The sequence below is a fragment of the Grammomys surdaster genome, unplaced genomic scaffold, assembly GCF_004785775.1.
Source record: "Grammomys surdaster isolate TR1022 unplaced genomic scaffold, NIH_TR_1.0 139, whole genome shotgun sequence".
NCBI classification, from domain to species: Eukaryota; Metazoa; Chordata; class Mammalia; order Rodentia; family Muridae; genus Grammomys; species Grammomys surdaster.
This window is the reverse complement of record NW_021604597.1, coordinates 2,038,769-2,056,800: the sequence shown is the minus strand read 5'-3', so window position 1 is coordinate 2,056,800 and position 18,032 is coordinate 2,038,769. Positions and strand designations below refer to the sequence as shown.

At 45.6% G+C, this 18,032-nt stretch overlaps 1 protein-coding gene across 1 annotated transcript in view; it reads left to right on the top strand.

The window, feature by feature from the left end:
• Positions 1–234: 234 nt before the first annotated feature.
• Setd7 (SET domain containing 7, histone lysine methyltransferase) overlaps positions 235–18,032 on the top strand; it is a 41,255-nt gene continuing 23,457 nt past the window's right edge. The window contains exons 1-2 of the mRNA XM_028763584.1: positions 235–332; positions 11,066–11,195. Coding sequence (XP_028619417.1) covers positions 293–332; positions 11,066–11,195 — 170 coding nt within the window. The 5' untranslated portion in view covers positions 235–292. The remainder of the gene's footprint in view (positions 333–11,065; positions 11,196–18,032) is intronic.

Here is an 18,032-nt window from a genome sequence, read left to right as displayed (position 1 = left end):
AGAGGGGGTATCACAGGAGAAAGTTGCAGTGGCGGCAGCACCCCGGAGCCTCGGGGACCGGGGACGAGGGGAGGGGGAGGCGGCGGCTGCGGCAGCCGCGGCTGGCGGAGGAATTGAAAGGACTGTAGGGGGAGGCAGCGCGAGCCGCCCCGACTGCTCCTCCTCTTCCTCCCCCTCCTCCCCCTCCTCCAAACTCGCAGGGCTTAGCTCCGGAGCTCGCTCAGCCACCGCGAGCACCCGGAGGGACGGGAGCCGGCCGCACGGCCCGGTTCTGGGTAGGGTCGCAGCCGCCATGGATAGCGACGACGAGGTGGTGGAGGAAGCCGTGGAAGGTACGATAAGCTTTTCCCCGGGATCCTGGGGTGGGGATAGGCGTCTGGGGCGGAAAGCGCCAAAAGAGTGGCGGTCTGCGACGCGCGCGGGGCCGAGCCGAAGGCCACCGCGGTCCCTAAGCGAATGGCGGGTCGCTCGGCTCAGGCGGGGGCTGCACTGCCTACGCCACGCCGCCGGGAGCGCGCGGGGCGCGGCGGGGCACAGGCGAGGAATGGGGCCCCGCGGGGTCCGCGGCCCTGGGAAGGCTGGGCCCCTGCATCCCGCCGGGCCACAGCAGCATCCTCCCTGGGAGTTACGACGCTGCCTAGCACCTTGGCCTTAGTCCTTGCGGGGATGGAGGATGGGAGGGCGTCGGAGGACAGTCCCTTGAGGCCCGTGATCTCCGCGGAGCAGCGGCGTTTCAGCCACCTCCACTTCCCCTCTCCGACCGCCTGCCCTTTTCCTGGCTGAGTCGCTGCGTCCAGCGGCCACCAGGGCCGGGTCTAGGTGGGTCTTCCATCGCAGCGCACCCGGCCTCACACCAGGCACATGGCAGCCCCGGCCGCTCCTCCCGGGGAGGGGGGGGGAGATGAAATCATAGCTAGGTAGTGCACGACGCTCCCCACCAGGCTTAAACGCTCCGCGTTCCGGAGGCGGCCGGCCGGGGTCTGCGCTGCCCCTGGGTGAACTCAGCCACCCATCCTCTCCCCCTCCCTGGCTTCCGAGCGAGGTGCAGACGCGCCGTGCGGACGCTCCAGCCAGGACCCAAATTGCTGGGTGACACTTAACTTTCTGAATTCCGAGCTGTTGGCTGCGGGTGATATCACCGCCCGGGTGTCAGGTTTCTCCGCCCCTTCTTGCGCACCCTTCCCCCGACTCTCGTCGCCACGGTGTTTTGCTGAGTTTCTCCGCCTCTTTTTTTTTTTAGCCCCCTACTTATAAAACGTCCGTGGGAACGTTATACAATCTCGTTGTTTGTGTCTTGAGAGGTTGTGATTTTGTAACAATGAACACTGGAAAACACTCTTTAAGCGTATTTATTATTTCTCTTAGTCTATCCCAGATAGTGTTCCCGTGATGTTTTGCAAGATTGCGTAGTGTCGTTCCAGAATTTGTTAAACGCAGCAACTCGCTAAATAATTTTAAGTCGATGGTTGAATCTGGTTTTGATCTAATTTGTATAAACAGGTCTGACAAACGAAAAAGAAAACTAAAGTGGCGGCGCTTAACAAATGCATATGGATATGTATTTGTTAGTGCTAAGTTGGAAGAAACCCCTTTTTGGTGTGTTCATAAATACAACGTTTGCAGACTGCTGAAGGCTTAGGGTGAGATGAAGTAGAATAATTTTTTGAATTCCCGGAAAGGCATCCATTCTAATTTAAGTTATAAAATGTATTTCTTCATTTTAGTTTTTAAAACAACAACTTTAAAGTACATAGTTTTGCTTGTAACTTTTGAAAGACTAAAATGTTGTGAATTCACAGAGCTTCTATGTCTCTAAATAAACCCAGTGTTGGGATTAGTGAGGCCCAGACAGCATTACTTAAGCCAGCCATAGGAAGCCTTCCTTAACTTTCAGAGTTATTGACTTCTTGTAAATTTCTGTTATGACAGAAATAATGTTCTTAACAAATTACCACAGTTGTTCTTATTCTTCCAGGTTTTTTTTTAATAGTCCTTTTTAAGGTTTGTTTGGGTTGTTGCTGTTGTTGTTGATTTTTACTTATTTGTTTTATTTCATATGCAATGGTGTTTCTGCTTGCATATATGTCTGTGTGAGGGTATCATATTCCCTGTTACTGGTGTTATACATAGTTGTGAGCTGGCATGTGGGTACTGGAGATTGTTCCCAGGTTTTCTGGAAGAGCAGCCAGGGCTCTTAACCACTGAACCATCTCTCCAGCCCTTCCTCCTATTCTTTTACTTGCAATTTTTAAAAGCAAACCTTTGATCACAGATAGTGCCCCCAGCCCAAGCCACCTTCCCCTGGGCTGATGTTTAGAAATGTGCCCTGGTGTTTATGATCTTAGCACTAGCATGTGAACAAAAACCAGGCCTAGTGGCATACACCTGCAAGTAGAGGTGGAGGCAGGAGGATCGGGAGTTCAAGGTCATCCACCTGCATAGCAAATTCAAACCAAGCCTGAACTATATCAGACCCTGTCTCAAAATAAAAATGTTTAAAGTATGTTTTCAGGTTTCATGTTAGTCCAGTGAATTCAAAGCTTCAAAACACTGACGTTTCTTTACATAAATGGGGTGTGTGTGCGTGTGTGAAGAAGGGGGAGTCTTTCTATATAGGATAGACAGACATAGCATACTATAACTCAGCTCATTAGAGCAAGAAAGGCAGCATTAATAATTATGCTATGACAGCTGGCTTAAACCATGGCTTGTCTTGGGCACTCACTCAGTTTTACCTAAGAGTAAACAACAAGTAGAGAAAGGGTTGTTTTGCTTTTTGTAGATTTTTGGTTTTGTGGATTTTTGAAACAAGATCTCTGTGGCCCAGGCTGGCTTTGATGTCATGTGCTGAGGTTTCAGATGTGAGCAACTAGACCTGGAGTTTTAAAAGAACAACAACATTTTCTTTCCTCTCTCTCTCTCTCTCTCTCTCTCTCTCTCTCTCTCTCTCTCTCATTCTCTCTCTCTCTCTCTCTCTCTGTGTGTGTGTGTGTGTGTGTGTGTGTGTGTGTGTGTGTGTGTGTGTTGGTCAAGCAATAGGCCACTGAGCTACATACTCCAGCCCATATTTTAAAGTCTTTAGTGGAGCATATATGTAATCCCAGTTACATGGAAGGCAGGTAGAGGATCTTTTTTTTTTTAAGACTGGCAGTTCTAACAGAGCTTGGACCTATACTAGGTAGATTCTGTCTCAAAAACATAAAAAGCAGTAGAGAGATGGCTTGGTGCCTGCTCTGGAAGAGGACCTGGATTCTGTTCCCAGCACCTGCATGGCAACTCAGAGCCCTCAGTCATTCCAGTTCTGCTGGCATCAACACCCCTACTTATAAAACAAAACAAATACATCAAAAGGGGGAAGGAAAAATCCTTGAGAAGCATCTCGGGCTCAGTTTTGCAGTGTGCCCTGAGCAAGTGTGTGCTTGCAGGAAACTACACCCCTGGCCCTTCTCCAGGTATTATTTGCCTTGGCACTTTGCACTGCTTTTTACTTAAAGTCTAGCACACATTTCTGGATAGGTATAAACGAACGGCTGTGATCTTGTCCTAAATAGAAAGTCGTCTGTGTGCACGTCTCATCTCTGTGCACACATTGTCTTCTGATGTTTTCCTTGTCACAGCTATTATCAGCATCGATGCAGCTCTCCTTACAGGCAGATTCCACACTGCGCCGCTCAGACATTACCCCTCCAGCCGTGGGAGTGGGTACTATATTATACTCCTTTTACAGAGAAGCTTTGACAAGTTAAGGACAGGACACCTGTCAAAGAAGGGAGACAGTCTAGACTTGTGAAATTCTTTGTCATTGTCCTACCATTCTTTCTAATTCCTACAAATCTACATTCCTTCCTTTCTTTCCCAGCAATGTCTCATTCTGTATTTTATAGCCTAGGTTAACCTAGAATTTATTTTGTAGCCTAGGTTGGCCTGGGACTCACTATGTAGTCCAATCCACCTGCCTCAGCTTCCTGAGTGCAGAATAATGGCATGAACCATACTCATTGACATCGCTCATCTTTTTAAAGCATTTCCCTTTAATTTTTTTTTTTGCTTGTATTCATTTGTTCTATGTATATGAATGTTTTTCTTACACGTACATCTGTGTATCATGTGCCTCCTGACTGGCATTGTAGACATCTGTGAACCACCATGTAGGTGCTGGGAATTGAACCCCAGGTCTAGCAAGAACAAGCGCCTTAACCACTGAGCCATCTCTCCAGCCCAGCATTTCCTTTTAGAAACTCATTTTTTTTCTTATTTTAATCAGTTAATCAAACATGTGAAATGCTTAGTGATTGGGCTAAGAAGCAACAGTTAATACGTGATGGCAATACCATTCATGGTGATTCTGTCACTTCTGAGGTAGCTTCTTCCATAGAGGGTGAGTAGGTTTCAGAAAATATATATATATATTTGGAGAAAAAGAATCTGACCTTCAGCCTCCACAGCAAATGTCATTTCTCTTCTTTTCCCTCCTCCTCTGAGGAAGACATTGACCTGACCAAGCCAGCTCAGCCAGTCAACAGGTTCTCCAGGGTAGGAGTGAGGATTAAAAAGAAAAAAGACAATTAGACAACACTGTAGCCTGACCCCAGACAGTTCTGAGGCTGAAGCGGGTTTATTTTTCCCAGTCTACTTTTATACCACTTTAAGTATATGCAAAATAATAAGATCAGTTCTGGATCAAGGAACAAGCAAGGCAATAAACAAAATCCTGAAAACATCTTTCTAGGGGCTAGTCAGGATGACCAAGACAAAAGGAATCCACACATGCCTTGGCTGAGCCTGCTCCAAGCTTTGCATTAACTCAAAGGTAAATGTTCTTAACCTGAACCTATTTCCTGAATCCTTGCCCAAAGTCTGATTCCCACCTTGAGCTTACTTCGTTCTGGCCAGATGTCAAATTCCCAACAAGTTTCTAGAAGCAGTCCTAAAAGCTCTCCACATTGGCCTCTTCAGGACTTGAGGTCAAATGTCTTATAAGGTGGTGCACACTTTGAATCTCATGGTGACATTGCAGCCCTGGTGAAGTTTTTCTTTAATTAACGTATGTTTTTTCTTGGATGCACTTCTCATTCTGTCATCATTGGCTCTCCTGGAACTCATTATGTAACCTGAGCTAACCTCAAACCGGCCATGATCCTCCTCAGTCTCCCAAGTGCTGGGATTATCGGACCTTGTTGTCCTAGTACAGTTCTGAATATAAGATGGATGAGTCCTCACACTCCCACCCCCATGGAAAGGACTCAGTGTCAGGAGGAAGCAGTTTGGGTTGCAGGGTCTGCCCTGCTTCTGTGGGAAGCCAGTTAGCTTCCGTGCTCAGAGCACCTGGCAATTCCACTTAAGTTCTCACTCTGACACCCCTACCCCTGACGAGAGTCTTATTTTGTAACCCCAAGCTATCTTGGAACTCTGTAGCATAGGCTGGCCCCAAAGCATAATTCTCCTGCTTCACTCTCCAAAGAAGCTGGGTTTAGAAGTATAGGCTACTATCCCTGGCCATCACTGTAGCTTTAAACAACAAAACAAAGCATGGGCGAACAAGATGGCTCACACGGGTAAAGGCTCTTGCTGAGTTCAATCCCTAGTACCCACATGGAAGAAGAAACCTGACTCCTTTACTGCCCTCCAGTTTCCACATTTGCACCATGCTTGTGCTTACCTATGCATTTATAATATACACATGTACACACAAATAAATAAACATCGATCTTAGCCAGACATGGTGACCCCCACCTGTAATACCAGCACTTGGGTGCCTGAGGTGAGAGATTGCTACAAGCTGGAGGCCAGCCCGGGCTCTTGGTAAACCCCATAGTCTGGGGAAGGAGGGACAGACAGGGACACAGGTGCATGCACCTTGAGGCTAGCAATTGCCTGTAGCCTAGAGAAGTACTCAGATGAGCCTTCCCTGAAGAGGTGGCAGAATTAACCTGTGGATGAGCCTTCCCTGAAGAGGTGGCAGAATTAACCTGTGGATGAGCCTTCCCTGAAGAGGTGGCAGAATTAACCTGCGAGAGAGCTTAGTGTGGATAGGTGAGAGGCACTGAATTGTGGGGCCCCTCCAGAAAACACTCTCTGACTTCAACTGAAACATGAGACTGAAAAGAGAAAACGACACACAAGGGGGAGATGGGAAAAGGGAGCGTGGCCGCAGGCTGAGAGCATAGGTTGTGATGGAACAGAGGCTGTGGAGCGAAGGACAGGGTCAGAGCTCTGCTCGGGAAGTTAAACTGATGCACTAGGCAATTGGAAGGCATGAACCAATGGCCGAGGCTCTTGTGGTATCAGATGTGCAGTATGAGAGTAGAAAAAAAAAAAAAACGACATAAGAGACACCGAGGGAAAGAGCTCGAAGTGGGAAAATGTCAGTCTTCAGAACAAGGGACCACAGTGAAAACACACAGCTCCATGTTCTAGCATTCCCGTCCCCTCCAAACAGTCAGGGTTATTTTATTAACAACCGCCGTACTGTCCGGCCCTGCCTGTCTCTTATCTGTGTCTGCACTCTGTGCCTGGGACAGAATGCCAAGTGTCCACCATTCTTTGTGAACCACTCGTGAAACCCACAGCCCTCGCCAGCTCACATCTGTGCTCCTGTGCCTTTGGCGGTCACTGTGAATCCATCATGAAGAAGGCATGTTCCTGGCATTAATAAGCTTGCTTTTCTTAAATGATTTTTTTGGGGGGAGGGGCCATGTTTTGTCTGCAAACACGGTATGGGGCCACAGTCTCTTGTTCTGTGGGAAATAAATACGCACCCAGAGCTCTCAGATCTCTTCGAAGTGGAAAGCAGTCAGTGCCCCATCTCTGATTCAGGCCAACACAACAGACCCATCTTATCAAGTTAAAGAAAAAAAAAAAAAAAACTCTGCTCAGAGGTGACTCTAGGGAAATGTTTGACTTTCTTCTATTCGCTTGGTGCATGAAAATATTTAGAAAAAAATGGAAAAGAAAATTAGGCACGTTACTTTTTTCTTTTCTCTGGCTACTGTTCAGTCTTTCTGTAGACAGATTCTGGGTGCCTTGCTTGCTGGGGCTGTGTTATTAGCACAAAGCGATCATTCCAGTGAATTTGGCCTGACGTTTGGGCCTGGTGCCCACCTTCTGTGGAGTGGGAACTGGCCTGGAAGGTGGTTGGCTGACGGGGCACATTCTGTAGACTTCAGCAAGGACTAGAGTTTCCACACTGAGTTAGCAACACCAGCAAGGGATGAGAATCTGCAAGCAGGATATGATGTTGAGAATCCTGGCATTCCCTGCAGTCTGCCCACAAAGTCTCCTTGCCTTTCCCTATAAGGAGCCTGGGCATCGCTGGTGGGGTTTTTTGTTTGTTTTTGGTTTGGATTTTGTTTTTGTTAAGAAGATATATCATCACAGTAAACCATTTGGCTCAGTAGTGCACAGTCATTACATGGTCATACAACTGGAAACATTGATTTTTTTTTAATATGTATTTTCTTTTCCTAGTACTTGACACTGGGTTATGTAACGTCATTTTCATACATGTATGTCATGTGCTTTGAATGTATCACCCCATACTTACCCTGCCTTGCCCTTAGTTCCCCTAAACAGTTTCTCTTTCACTTTCTAGTGTAATTACTCATATTGTTTATGTGTGCAGCAGGGCAGGAGAGGGTGTGGGATCCCTGGAGATGGAGTTGCAGGCATTTCTGAGCAGCCCAGTGTGGCGCTGGCACAGGGTCCTCAGGACAGAACAGAAGAAAGCCCTTTCACTGCTGTACATCTCTGCAGCTCTTATTCTGCCACCAGCAAGGAGAAGGAGCTCCCGACTTGTTTGCCTTTCTCTAGAAAGTGAATGGGTGGGTTGGAGGCCGGGGCTTTCCACAACCTTGCACTCATTTAGAGCGATCAGCTGTCAGCGATCAGGTCACGAGGTAGTCTTTAGTCATCTGAGGTTTCAAAGAGGTACCAAGAAAGCACTTAGCCCCGCCCCCTACTGCCCCAAACAGTAGCCCCGCCCCTCACCGACCCAAACAGTAGCTTCATAGTTGTTTTCTTCTCTGGATAGTGACGTTAGGTTGGCTGCTAAGGCTGTGATGCCACACAACCTTGCTAAGACTTTTCACAGTGCTCAGATGCGGCAGGATTTTAACTTCCTAATCTCTTCCCTAGGTCTGTCTGCTTTGCAAGTCTTCTTGTTGCTATTTTTCTAATAGGGGTTGTTTGTTCATTCTGTTCTGGTCTGCTGTGGTTTGTGTCAGAGACTGAATGTTATGCAGCCCAGGCTGGCCTCAAATTTGCTGCCTACTGAGGCTGTCCTTGATCTAATCCCGAGTTGTAAGACTGCAAGCTTTTAGTACCACGCCCAGGTTGTTTGGTTTTGCTGTTTGGGTTAGCTACTTAGCAGTCTGGAAAACTGACTACAGTAAATGTGGAAGTTTCAGACACTCTCTAGTCTTTGCGTTGCTTACACCCAAGGATGCAAAACAAACCAAGTCAAGGTGGAAATCCTTCTGTGTGAGGTCTGACAGATTTCAGAACTTTCATGTGCAGGCAGACTAGCAGGGAAGATCCACCCGTCCATGTGTATCTCCTCATAGATGCACAAGGTCCTCTGAGAAGTGAGTGTCACTCAAAATCCTCCAGCAAAGCGTGGAGGGGTTCCTTCTCCATTAGCCTGTTGCAGAAAGGTCCAACAAATCAGTCATAGAGCAGGGGTGAGACTTTGTTGTCCTCACCTGGGGTCAGAACTGGCCTCCGCCTGCTTTCAGTTACAGAACACCTTCCATTTTTTAATATCTGAGTTCAGTGCAGAGGGTGCCCACATCTTCAGTGTTTGATTCAGAAATAGGACAGGGAAGAAGGAAAATACATGGCTTACACTGGCTTTCCTTCCCCCTCGGTGTTCCTGTTTATCATAATGTTTCTCTTGCTTTGCAGTAGGAAAACAGCTTTATCAACAATCACTTTTTAAAGTCTGAAGGATGTGCACCTTTCTCCATCGTGGAAGCAGTCCCACGTATCAGTAATTACTCTCGTGAGAGACTAACCTAATTATTCTGATATATCCACCAAATCAAAAGTAGGACACTAAATTCACAGGAATGTTAACGGCTACGTTTAATTGATTTCAATGTTTCGTAAGAAAAAGCTTTTAGCTCGATATTGAATGTTCTTTCATTAAATGAGAAAAAAAAGTAAATTTTTTTTCTGTTTCAATGAAAAAATGTTATCAGTAGATGGTTAGAAAATAGTTGTCCAAATTATTTCCTATGACTCTATTAGAATTATATCGTGTAATTTAGTTTTTCTACCAAAAGAAAGTAGGCTTGGACTGGTTTGTTTCCCTGCTAACCATTGATTTCCTGGTCCTTGTAGGAAATATTTGTGTTCAAAAGAAAAGAAACTAATATGCCTGTGGTGTGTTTCCATAGCCATATATGGGCCTGGAGATACGGTGCCACGATAAGAGGATTCCAGTTGGTTCCCAGCACCCACATGGTGGCTCATATCCAATTCCAGGGGATCCAACAGCCTTGTCTGCCCTCTGAAGGCTACACGTGTGTGGTGCACATGAACTCAACCAGACACACACATATGCATAATAGACAAATAATAGAGCGTATTATTGTACTGCATTCTAGGTCACTCAATCCACAGGTAAATGATAGCATGAGTATTGTACCATGTTCCAGGTAACTTATCCCATATTGAGTCAATGATAAAATGCAATCTTTTTTGCTGTGTTTTTATGCTTCAGTCAATCATATAAAGAACATTTTTTTCTTTATGACTACTTATCATCTCTTTTAAGAGACCATAGCTTTCTCTCTCTCTCTCTCTCTCTCTCTCTCTCTCTTTCTCTCTCTCTCTCTTAATTTTTATTTTGCATGGCTGGGTATTGCTTAGGTTCTCAGACACGCTATCTAAGCCCTCTGCCCAAGTTCTATTCTTAGCTTCGGACTTTATCATCTTAGGACCCACACCTTTTTTATTTATTTATTTATTTATTTATTTATTTATTTATTTATTTATGAGTACACTGTAACTGTCTTCAGACACACTAGAAGAGAGCATCAGATCTTATTACAGATGGTTGTGAACCACCATGTGGTTGCTGGGAATTGAATTTAGGGCCTCTCGAAGAGCAGTCAGTGCTCTTAACCACTGAGCCATCTCTCCAGCCCCAACTTTATCATCTTAAATAGAAATATTAGGCCGGGCAGTGGTGGCGCACGCCTTTAATCCCAGCACTTGGGAGGCAGAGGCAGGTGGATTTCTGAGTTCGAGGCCAGCCTGGTCTACAGAGTGAGTTCCAGGACAGCCAGGGCTATACAGAGAAACCCTGACTTGAAAAACAAAAAAAAAAGAAGAAAGAAAGAAAGAGAGAGAGAGAGAGAGAGAGAGAGAGAGAGAGAGAGAGAGAGATTAGGAGATTCAGTCATTCATATAGTGGCATGGTTTGTGTTTTAAGCCAGTGGGCTGGCCATCTGGAAGCCATATTGAATGTTTAAGGTCCGTGCATTGCACAGTATTTAGTGCTTTCACCCATGATCCAGGTAGTTAACCCAGGGGAGAAGGCAGTAGAGTGATGACTGCCTCTATTTTCACTCGTCTCTGCAAAATCTTTTCACCCAGATGATGGAGGGATACTAATGCGGGTGGGGGTGCCTGGGATTTGTGAAACAAGTAGGTAGTAACAAAGGATCTGGTGTAACAAGGAATCAGGAGCTTGGGCAATGGTAACCAGGCTGCGGATGGCCCTACTGACAGTATATCACAGTCACAGGGAAAAGGCAAGCCAGTGCAAACTCTAGGTCTTCAGACATGCCCAGGCCTTTCTGTATGGACCAGTCAGTTCACGAAGTATACAAAACACCAAGTAGATAATCTTCAGTAGGGCTGAGCTTGGTCCTCTCAAGACGTGGAAGTGAGGGCTGGACCGATGGCTCAGCAGTTAGGAACTTGCTACTTTTACTTGAATTCAGCTCCCAGAACCCACGTGTAATTCCAGATGCAGGAGATTGATGCCCTCTTCTGGCCTCCCTTGGCAGTTTCTAAGACTTGCCTTACCTTTCTGAGCTGACAGTTTCTCTTTCCCCAGGGCACCTGGATGATGACGGTTTACCACACGGGTTCTGCACTGTCACCTATTCTTCCACGGACAGATTTGAGGGCAACTTTGTGCATGGAGAAAAGACTGGACGTGGGAAATTCTTCTTCTTTGATGGCAGGTAGCCCTCGCTGTTCTGTCTTATTCCGGGGGCATGGGGATCTCCAACTATGTCAAAGGAAAAAGTGATACAAATGGAAGAATTCAATTAAAAGTCTGTGTGTGCCAGGCAGTGGTGGCGCACGCTTTTAATCCGAGCACTTGGGAGGCAGAGGCAGGCAGATTTCTGAGTTCGAGGCCAGCCTGGTCTACAGAGTGACTTCCAGGACAGCCAAGGGCTACACAGAGAAACCCTGTCTCAAAAAAAAAAAAAAAAGTCTGTGTGTAGCTCATGCAAAAGGTGAGAGTAACCCCAACATATATGCAAGGCTTTGGTGACCAGAAATGACGGTGATGACAGTGCAGAAGCCAACCTGATGAGTACCCGAGCCTGGGATGTGTCTGTCTAGTGATGTTCTGATTTAGGGCCCACTCCTGTCTTGTACAAATTCATTTCATGGCTACCCGGTAACCATAACGTAGCTTAATGGCATCACACAAGGTCGAAGGCAGGACAGACGCCCACAGTCTGACCTCCACATGTACCATGGCATGTATGTGCCCACGCTCACACATACCCATGAGCACAAGCACGTATGTCATATAGACAGACATACACTGGCACAACTTCAATACCCGCCGGATCCCTGGTCCCCAGGGCTCTCTTTCAAGGTGTTGACATCAACACCGCCTCTTTCAGAATCCCTCTTTCCAGAAGGTAACTCCCCTGCTTGGTTTTTATGGCAGTTTAATCATAGCTCTTCTTCTGGAAAATGTCAATTTTTACTTGGTGCCAAGGTTATTTTTGCATTCATTCAACAATGTATGTTTTTTGTAAAGGGCTGATTTCCCTTCCCCACCTAAGGAGAGTTTCCTTGAGTGCACAGTCTCTGCCTATGATGTCTTCTGTACTTTATGACACATTCTCTTAACGTGATAGTTTAAAATAATGATAGTAAAACCCTTGCCAAGTGAATGCGGGAGCTGGAAACAAGTTAGAGCTTATCCAGATGGCCACACACATGCACACACATGCGCTCACACGCATGAGCATGAGCCCGTTCATACTTTGAATTTGGTGGTTAGATGAGGCTAGCCAACAATTGACCGTTTCATAGGGGAAACGGTCCAGCAAGTTGGTTGTATTTGAAGGCGGGCCTTTCGGTGTACCAGAGCATTAATGGGCTAGACTGAGCATCTGAACCAGTGTGCCAAGATGTATTCCCTGATAACCACAGAGAGACTGATCCCTGAGCAGGCAGGGAGGAAACAGGACTCCCTGAGTGCCTTCCCCATGTGCCTTGCTGGTGGAGTCTGACTTCAAGTGCCCTATCAGGTCACCATGTGCCATGCATGTGCAGTAGTTTGCATGTGGTTCATAAATGGCAGATCTGAAGGAGAGGTTGAAGGATGTGCCCAGTCGCCAGCAGTAAATCCATTGGCTTTTCTTTTCCATTTGAGGTGCTTATTTTTTCTCTTGAGACGAGGTTTCATGTAACCCAGGCTGGCCTCATGCTCACTGCTTAGTGGAGGATTTCCTCGGCCTCCTGACCCTGCTGCCTCGACCTCCCAGGGGGCTACAGTGACAAGGTATACTACCATGCTCAACTTTTCCTCTCTGTAAAATTAATTTTAAGTTCACACGTGATTTAATTTTATCATGTGATATTTTTCACATTTTTTTTTCTGTGCTGAGGATTTGAACCCAGGACCTGGTCCATGCTATGTAAGACCTTTACTACAGAGATATGTCCTCGGCCCATATATTCCACTCTTCCCCCTACCCTTCCAAAGGAAAAAAGAAAAAAATCTAAGTTAAAGCAACAGAGACTTAATTCAAGAAACTGAGACGTCTTAACCTCTCTGGGTCCTGAGATAAGGATGTGTATGCAGTCAGCAAACAAGATCTTTTGATTCTGTTGGTGCGGCATGGTCTGGATGGAGCCTGACACTGGGTGTGTATGGTCCTGAGGCTCCTATGGAAATGTTTTCTGCCGCTAAGAATGCTTTGATATCTGCATCCTTGATTTTGCCTGAAATGGCTAATCTGGGTGTTTAGTACAGTTTAACTGGTCTGAGTTCCACCAAAATTTATAAGCATAGAGTCAGAACTTGTCATTAGCCTAGAACTGGGAGAAGAAGAAGAAACGAAGTAGCCCAGAGGCATCTACTTTCATGCTGTGGAATGGTAATTTTTGGGAGTCTTGTGGTCTAGAGCCCAAGATAAGAAGAGAGATAATTTATCATATGTATGATTGTTCTTTGGTACTGGGGAAGGGCCTCATGAATGCCAGGAAGATGTTCTACCAGAGCGTCATCCTCTGCTCTTTAAACTCTGCCTGCCTGCCCTCAAACCTGCTGCCCCTCTGCCTTTTCCTCAAGAGTGCTGGGAATCCAGTGTGTGAATATTTATTTTCAGTGCTTTTCCTGGACATGCCAGCTAGGTCTCAGAGTACTTTCTACTGCATGCCTTTATTTTTCTGTACCCTAGCCGTGCATGTGTGCGTGTGCATGTGTGTGTGTGTACATGTGTGGAGGATAAAAAGAAAAAGCTCCATTGTTTCTCAGTGACATCAACCTTGATTTTCCTTTTTAAATACATAGATTTATTTATTGGGAGGGGCTAGACATGCCACAGTGTTTGTGGAAGTCACAGCACAACTTGCAGGAGCTGGTTCTCTCCTCCTACTATGTGGGTCCCACAAATGGGGATCAGGTCACCAGGCTTGGTGGCAAGCACTATACCTGCTGAGCGTGTTCAATGTTTGTTTGTTTTTAGACAAGGCCTCTCACTGGCTTAAACTCACCAAACAGGCTAAGGCTGAGAGTACAGATCCATACCACCACACCTGTCGTCTTCTTTTTTTTTCTAAAGTGGATTCTGAGGAACTAAACCACATCCTGTCCTCACAAGACAAGTTTGCAAGACAAGTGGCTTACCAGCTGAGCTGTCACCCCCAGCCTCTCAGAGGCATTTTCTGATGTTGATTTTCTGTCTTGGTGTGTTCTGCTGAGAGGGCTCCCTATGGGCTGAGGGGAAATGAGGACACCTAAGGTTTCCCAGGTTGTTACAAATGCTTGGTCACATTTCACAGAAGCTGAGGTAGAAATGAACTTTTGATGTCACGAATCCCAGCCTCCCATGTGAGACAAAATCCTCTCTGTGTTCCTGACCATTACAGTTAAGGTGAATTCATTCCTACATTTTCTTTCTTGTTTTTCTCATGTTTTGTTTTTGTTTTTGTTTTGTTTTGAGACAAGGTTTTATGTAACCCAGGCTGGCCTTGTTATGTAGCTAGGATAACCTTAAACCCCTGATCCTCCTGCCTTTACCTCCCATGAGATTACAAGTATGAAACACTGACTAAATTCACTTTTAGAAGTCACATTTCTTTTCCTTTCTTCCTTCCTTCTTTTCTTTCTTTCTTTCTTTCTTTCTTTCTTTCTTTCTTTTTTTCTTTCTTTCTTTCTTTCTTTCTTTCTTTCTTTCTTCCTTTCTTTCTTATTTTATGCAATATGAGTACACCACCATTTCTCTCATCAGACACACCAGAAGAGGGTATCGGATCCCATCACAGATGGTTGTGAGCCACCATGTGGTTGCTGGGAATTGAACTCCGGACCTCTGGAAGAGCAGTTCGTCCTCATAACCGCTGAGCCATCTCTCCAGTCCCTCCCTTTCTTCCTTCCCTCCTTCCCTCCCTCCCTTCTTCCTTTCTCTTTCTCTCTTTCTCTTTCTCTCTCTCTCTCTCTTTCTTTCTTTCTTTTTTTCTTCTTTTTACTACATCTGCTGCTCCATTCTGACCAGCAGTGAGAAAATAGTGACCTGTCTGCTTCCTTTTTCCTGAGCTTTCTTCATTTTCTTTGAGATCACTTCTTAACTGTTCTTCTTGGTTGGTTGGTTTTGATTATATATATCTATCCCCAGTTGTCCAGGAACTCACTGTGTAAACCAGGCTGGCTTTGGAGATCCACCTGCCTCCCCCACCTTAGCGTAGGATTAATGGTGTGTGCAACCACAAGCAGCACTTCTTAGCTAGAATTGTGAAACTTCCCCAGGAGCCCTAGGATGCATTTAGCTTCTTCTCTGTAGTGCAGTAGCACTTGCTAGGAGCCTGGCAGAGGCAGAGCACATCTGGCCAGTGCCTGGGGGCAGGGTTGGATGATGATGGTGACCAGGTGCTGTTACTATAGTCTTAGTTAATGACTTAGAGGCCTACTATGTTAGGGAAGACATCAAAGTGTCACATGTCATAATGTTGATACACACAACAATCAACTCCAAAAAGTGTAGTGCCCCCCACCCCCATCAGCAATTCAGCACCAGACACCAATGGGTGTCACACATTCCAATTTGGTTCTGATGGTGTCTACCTTGGGGAGTGTTTACCTCTCATAGTTCCGGAGGGCTGGAAGCTTTGAGGTCAAAATGCTGTTAGATTCACCAATCTGGCAAGACCTGCTTCCTTGCATACAGATGTATGCTCACTTTTCTTGTCCCTTCATCCTCCCATGGTGAAAAGGAAGCCAGAGAAAGCAAGCTCCTGGTCACTAGGGAGGACTCAGACCTTGGAACCTGATCCCCGCCCCCAGTACCATTTCATCTGCTAGGACCACCCCATTGAGGAATAAGGGTTCAAGGCACAGGTTTTACAAGGCCCTAAGCATTCAGTCCATGGCCGTTCATTTTCAAGGGTTTTATTTAAAGAAAGAACTAGATTTTGCTAATTGCTGTTATTTTGAGTCTTTATGATCATCAGATTCTCTAGACTCACATCCTCTGTCAAAAACAAAAGCAATTTTGAAGGAGTCCAGCATATGGCCAGACGCATTATACTTCATTTCACTTGTCCCTCCCACTTCCAGAGGTCAAAGGTGTTAGCTGGAAGTCGCTTTAGCAGATGCCTTAGGGCTCCTCACCCTCCTTGGCTGCCAGTATTAGGTAATAGCACAGCCACATGAAACCATTCCTAGAATGATGTTCTCAAACTAAGAGCCGCAAGTTTAATTTGTTAGAGACAGGACTTGAAAGTAGAATTTGGATTCATTTTTAATGAATGAGGTTGGGCTCCCAGGCAAAGAGGCAACGGCAAGCCATGAAAACAGTGAGGATCAGAATCAAAACAAGAGGTGTCAGTGGAGTTTGGGTGTAGAGGCACCCCCTTTAGCACCCGCACTTGAAGGCAGAAGTAAGCAGATCTCTGTGAGTTCAAGGCCAGCCTGGTCCACAAAGTGAGTTTCAGGACAGCCAGGACCAACCCTGTATGGCAAAAAGAAACAAACATGACTCAGTGGGTAAAAGCTCTTGCTGGATGACCTGAGCTCAGCTCCCAGCACCCACAGTGGAAGGAAAAGCTGATTCCCAAAAATTGTCCTCGTACCTGCAGATGCAAGCCGTGGCACTCATACACTCAAAATATGTGCAAGTCACAAGAATATTAACTTGTCCAAAAGACCTGTGCCTTTAAGATTTGATCATGAATCTGAGAGGGATTGGGGTGCTTGTCTGTTGGGGTAATGCCCAAGCGCACATAGGAACGTTTTTAACACTGCTGAGAATCTAAAGTCAACCAGGTTGCAAACAGGACTAGCAAATAAAAACTTAGAACACGTGGTTCAATTAATAATTCCAGCAACAAGAAGATATTTTTTAAAGATTTATTTATTTTATGTATGTGAGTACACTGTAGCTGTCTTCAGACACACCACAAGAAGGCATCGGATCCCATTACAGATGGTTGTGGACCCCATATGGTTGCTGGGAATTGAACTCAGGACCTCTGGAAGAACAGTCTGTGCTCATAACCTTTGAGCCATCTCTCCAGCCCAAAATATATTTCTATATTTATATCTTACCTCAATATTTGGGCTCTACTCCTGCTGAAGTTTATAACCTGTCTAAAATTCAGACTTCACTGGGCATCTTGAGTCTTACCTGACAATCACTCCCAGAAATGGAGAAAGATGGTTGACTCACTTCCCTGCAATCTGTACCACATCTCCCGTCAGTTGATTAGCAACCCTTCTCCGAGTGAGCGAACAGCTCTCTTTTTTTTAATTGTGTGATTCTAATGACAGTTGCATCTCATTAATTCAGCTTCACTGAGTTTAGAGTTTTGATTACTTATGCAAAAGTGATGTTAAAGTATACTTTATTCCTGTCGCGAATTTAATAAGCCTATTTGTCATCGATAATACAAACAAACGGGAAAGAGAACTATTTATCCCCTTGGGAGACCACAAGTAGTGTAATTACAATGAAATCAGGAGCTGTCAGTGCTCGGGCTGTGAATTTCATTTAATAATTACAGATCATTCTCAATCATAAGACAAGGCTTTACTCGGCAGAGGCGGGGATGGCCCGCTCAGTCCCTATGCCTCGCTTTGTTCTACCTGCCCCAGAACATGATGTCCATCATGTCTGCTTGTCCCACTTAAGGTAGTACACAGTGTGTGCTTGTCCTAGTGTAAAGTATGTGTATCCTGCCTACCCAGTACACGGCGTGTGCTTATGCTTCATGGCCTCTTGAGCAATGTGTGCTTACCACAAAGTACTGTTGGGCTGTACATGTTCTGTGCACCATGCTGGCAAAAGCCCCACGCAGTGCTGACTACTTACATACCTTTAAATGTTTGCTTGCTGCATCTGTGAATAAAAACTGATGTCAGTCAAACCATCTTGATTTCTGAGTATCTTATATTTAAGTTTTTAATCTTTAATTACATTTGTTTATTTCGTGTGTGGATGTTATTTGTTGGGAGGCGTAGACACCATGAGCTGCATGTGGAAGCAGAGCACAACTTACCTCAGTGGGTTCTCTCCTTGCATAATGTGTGCCCAGGGGATCAAACTCATATC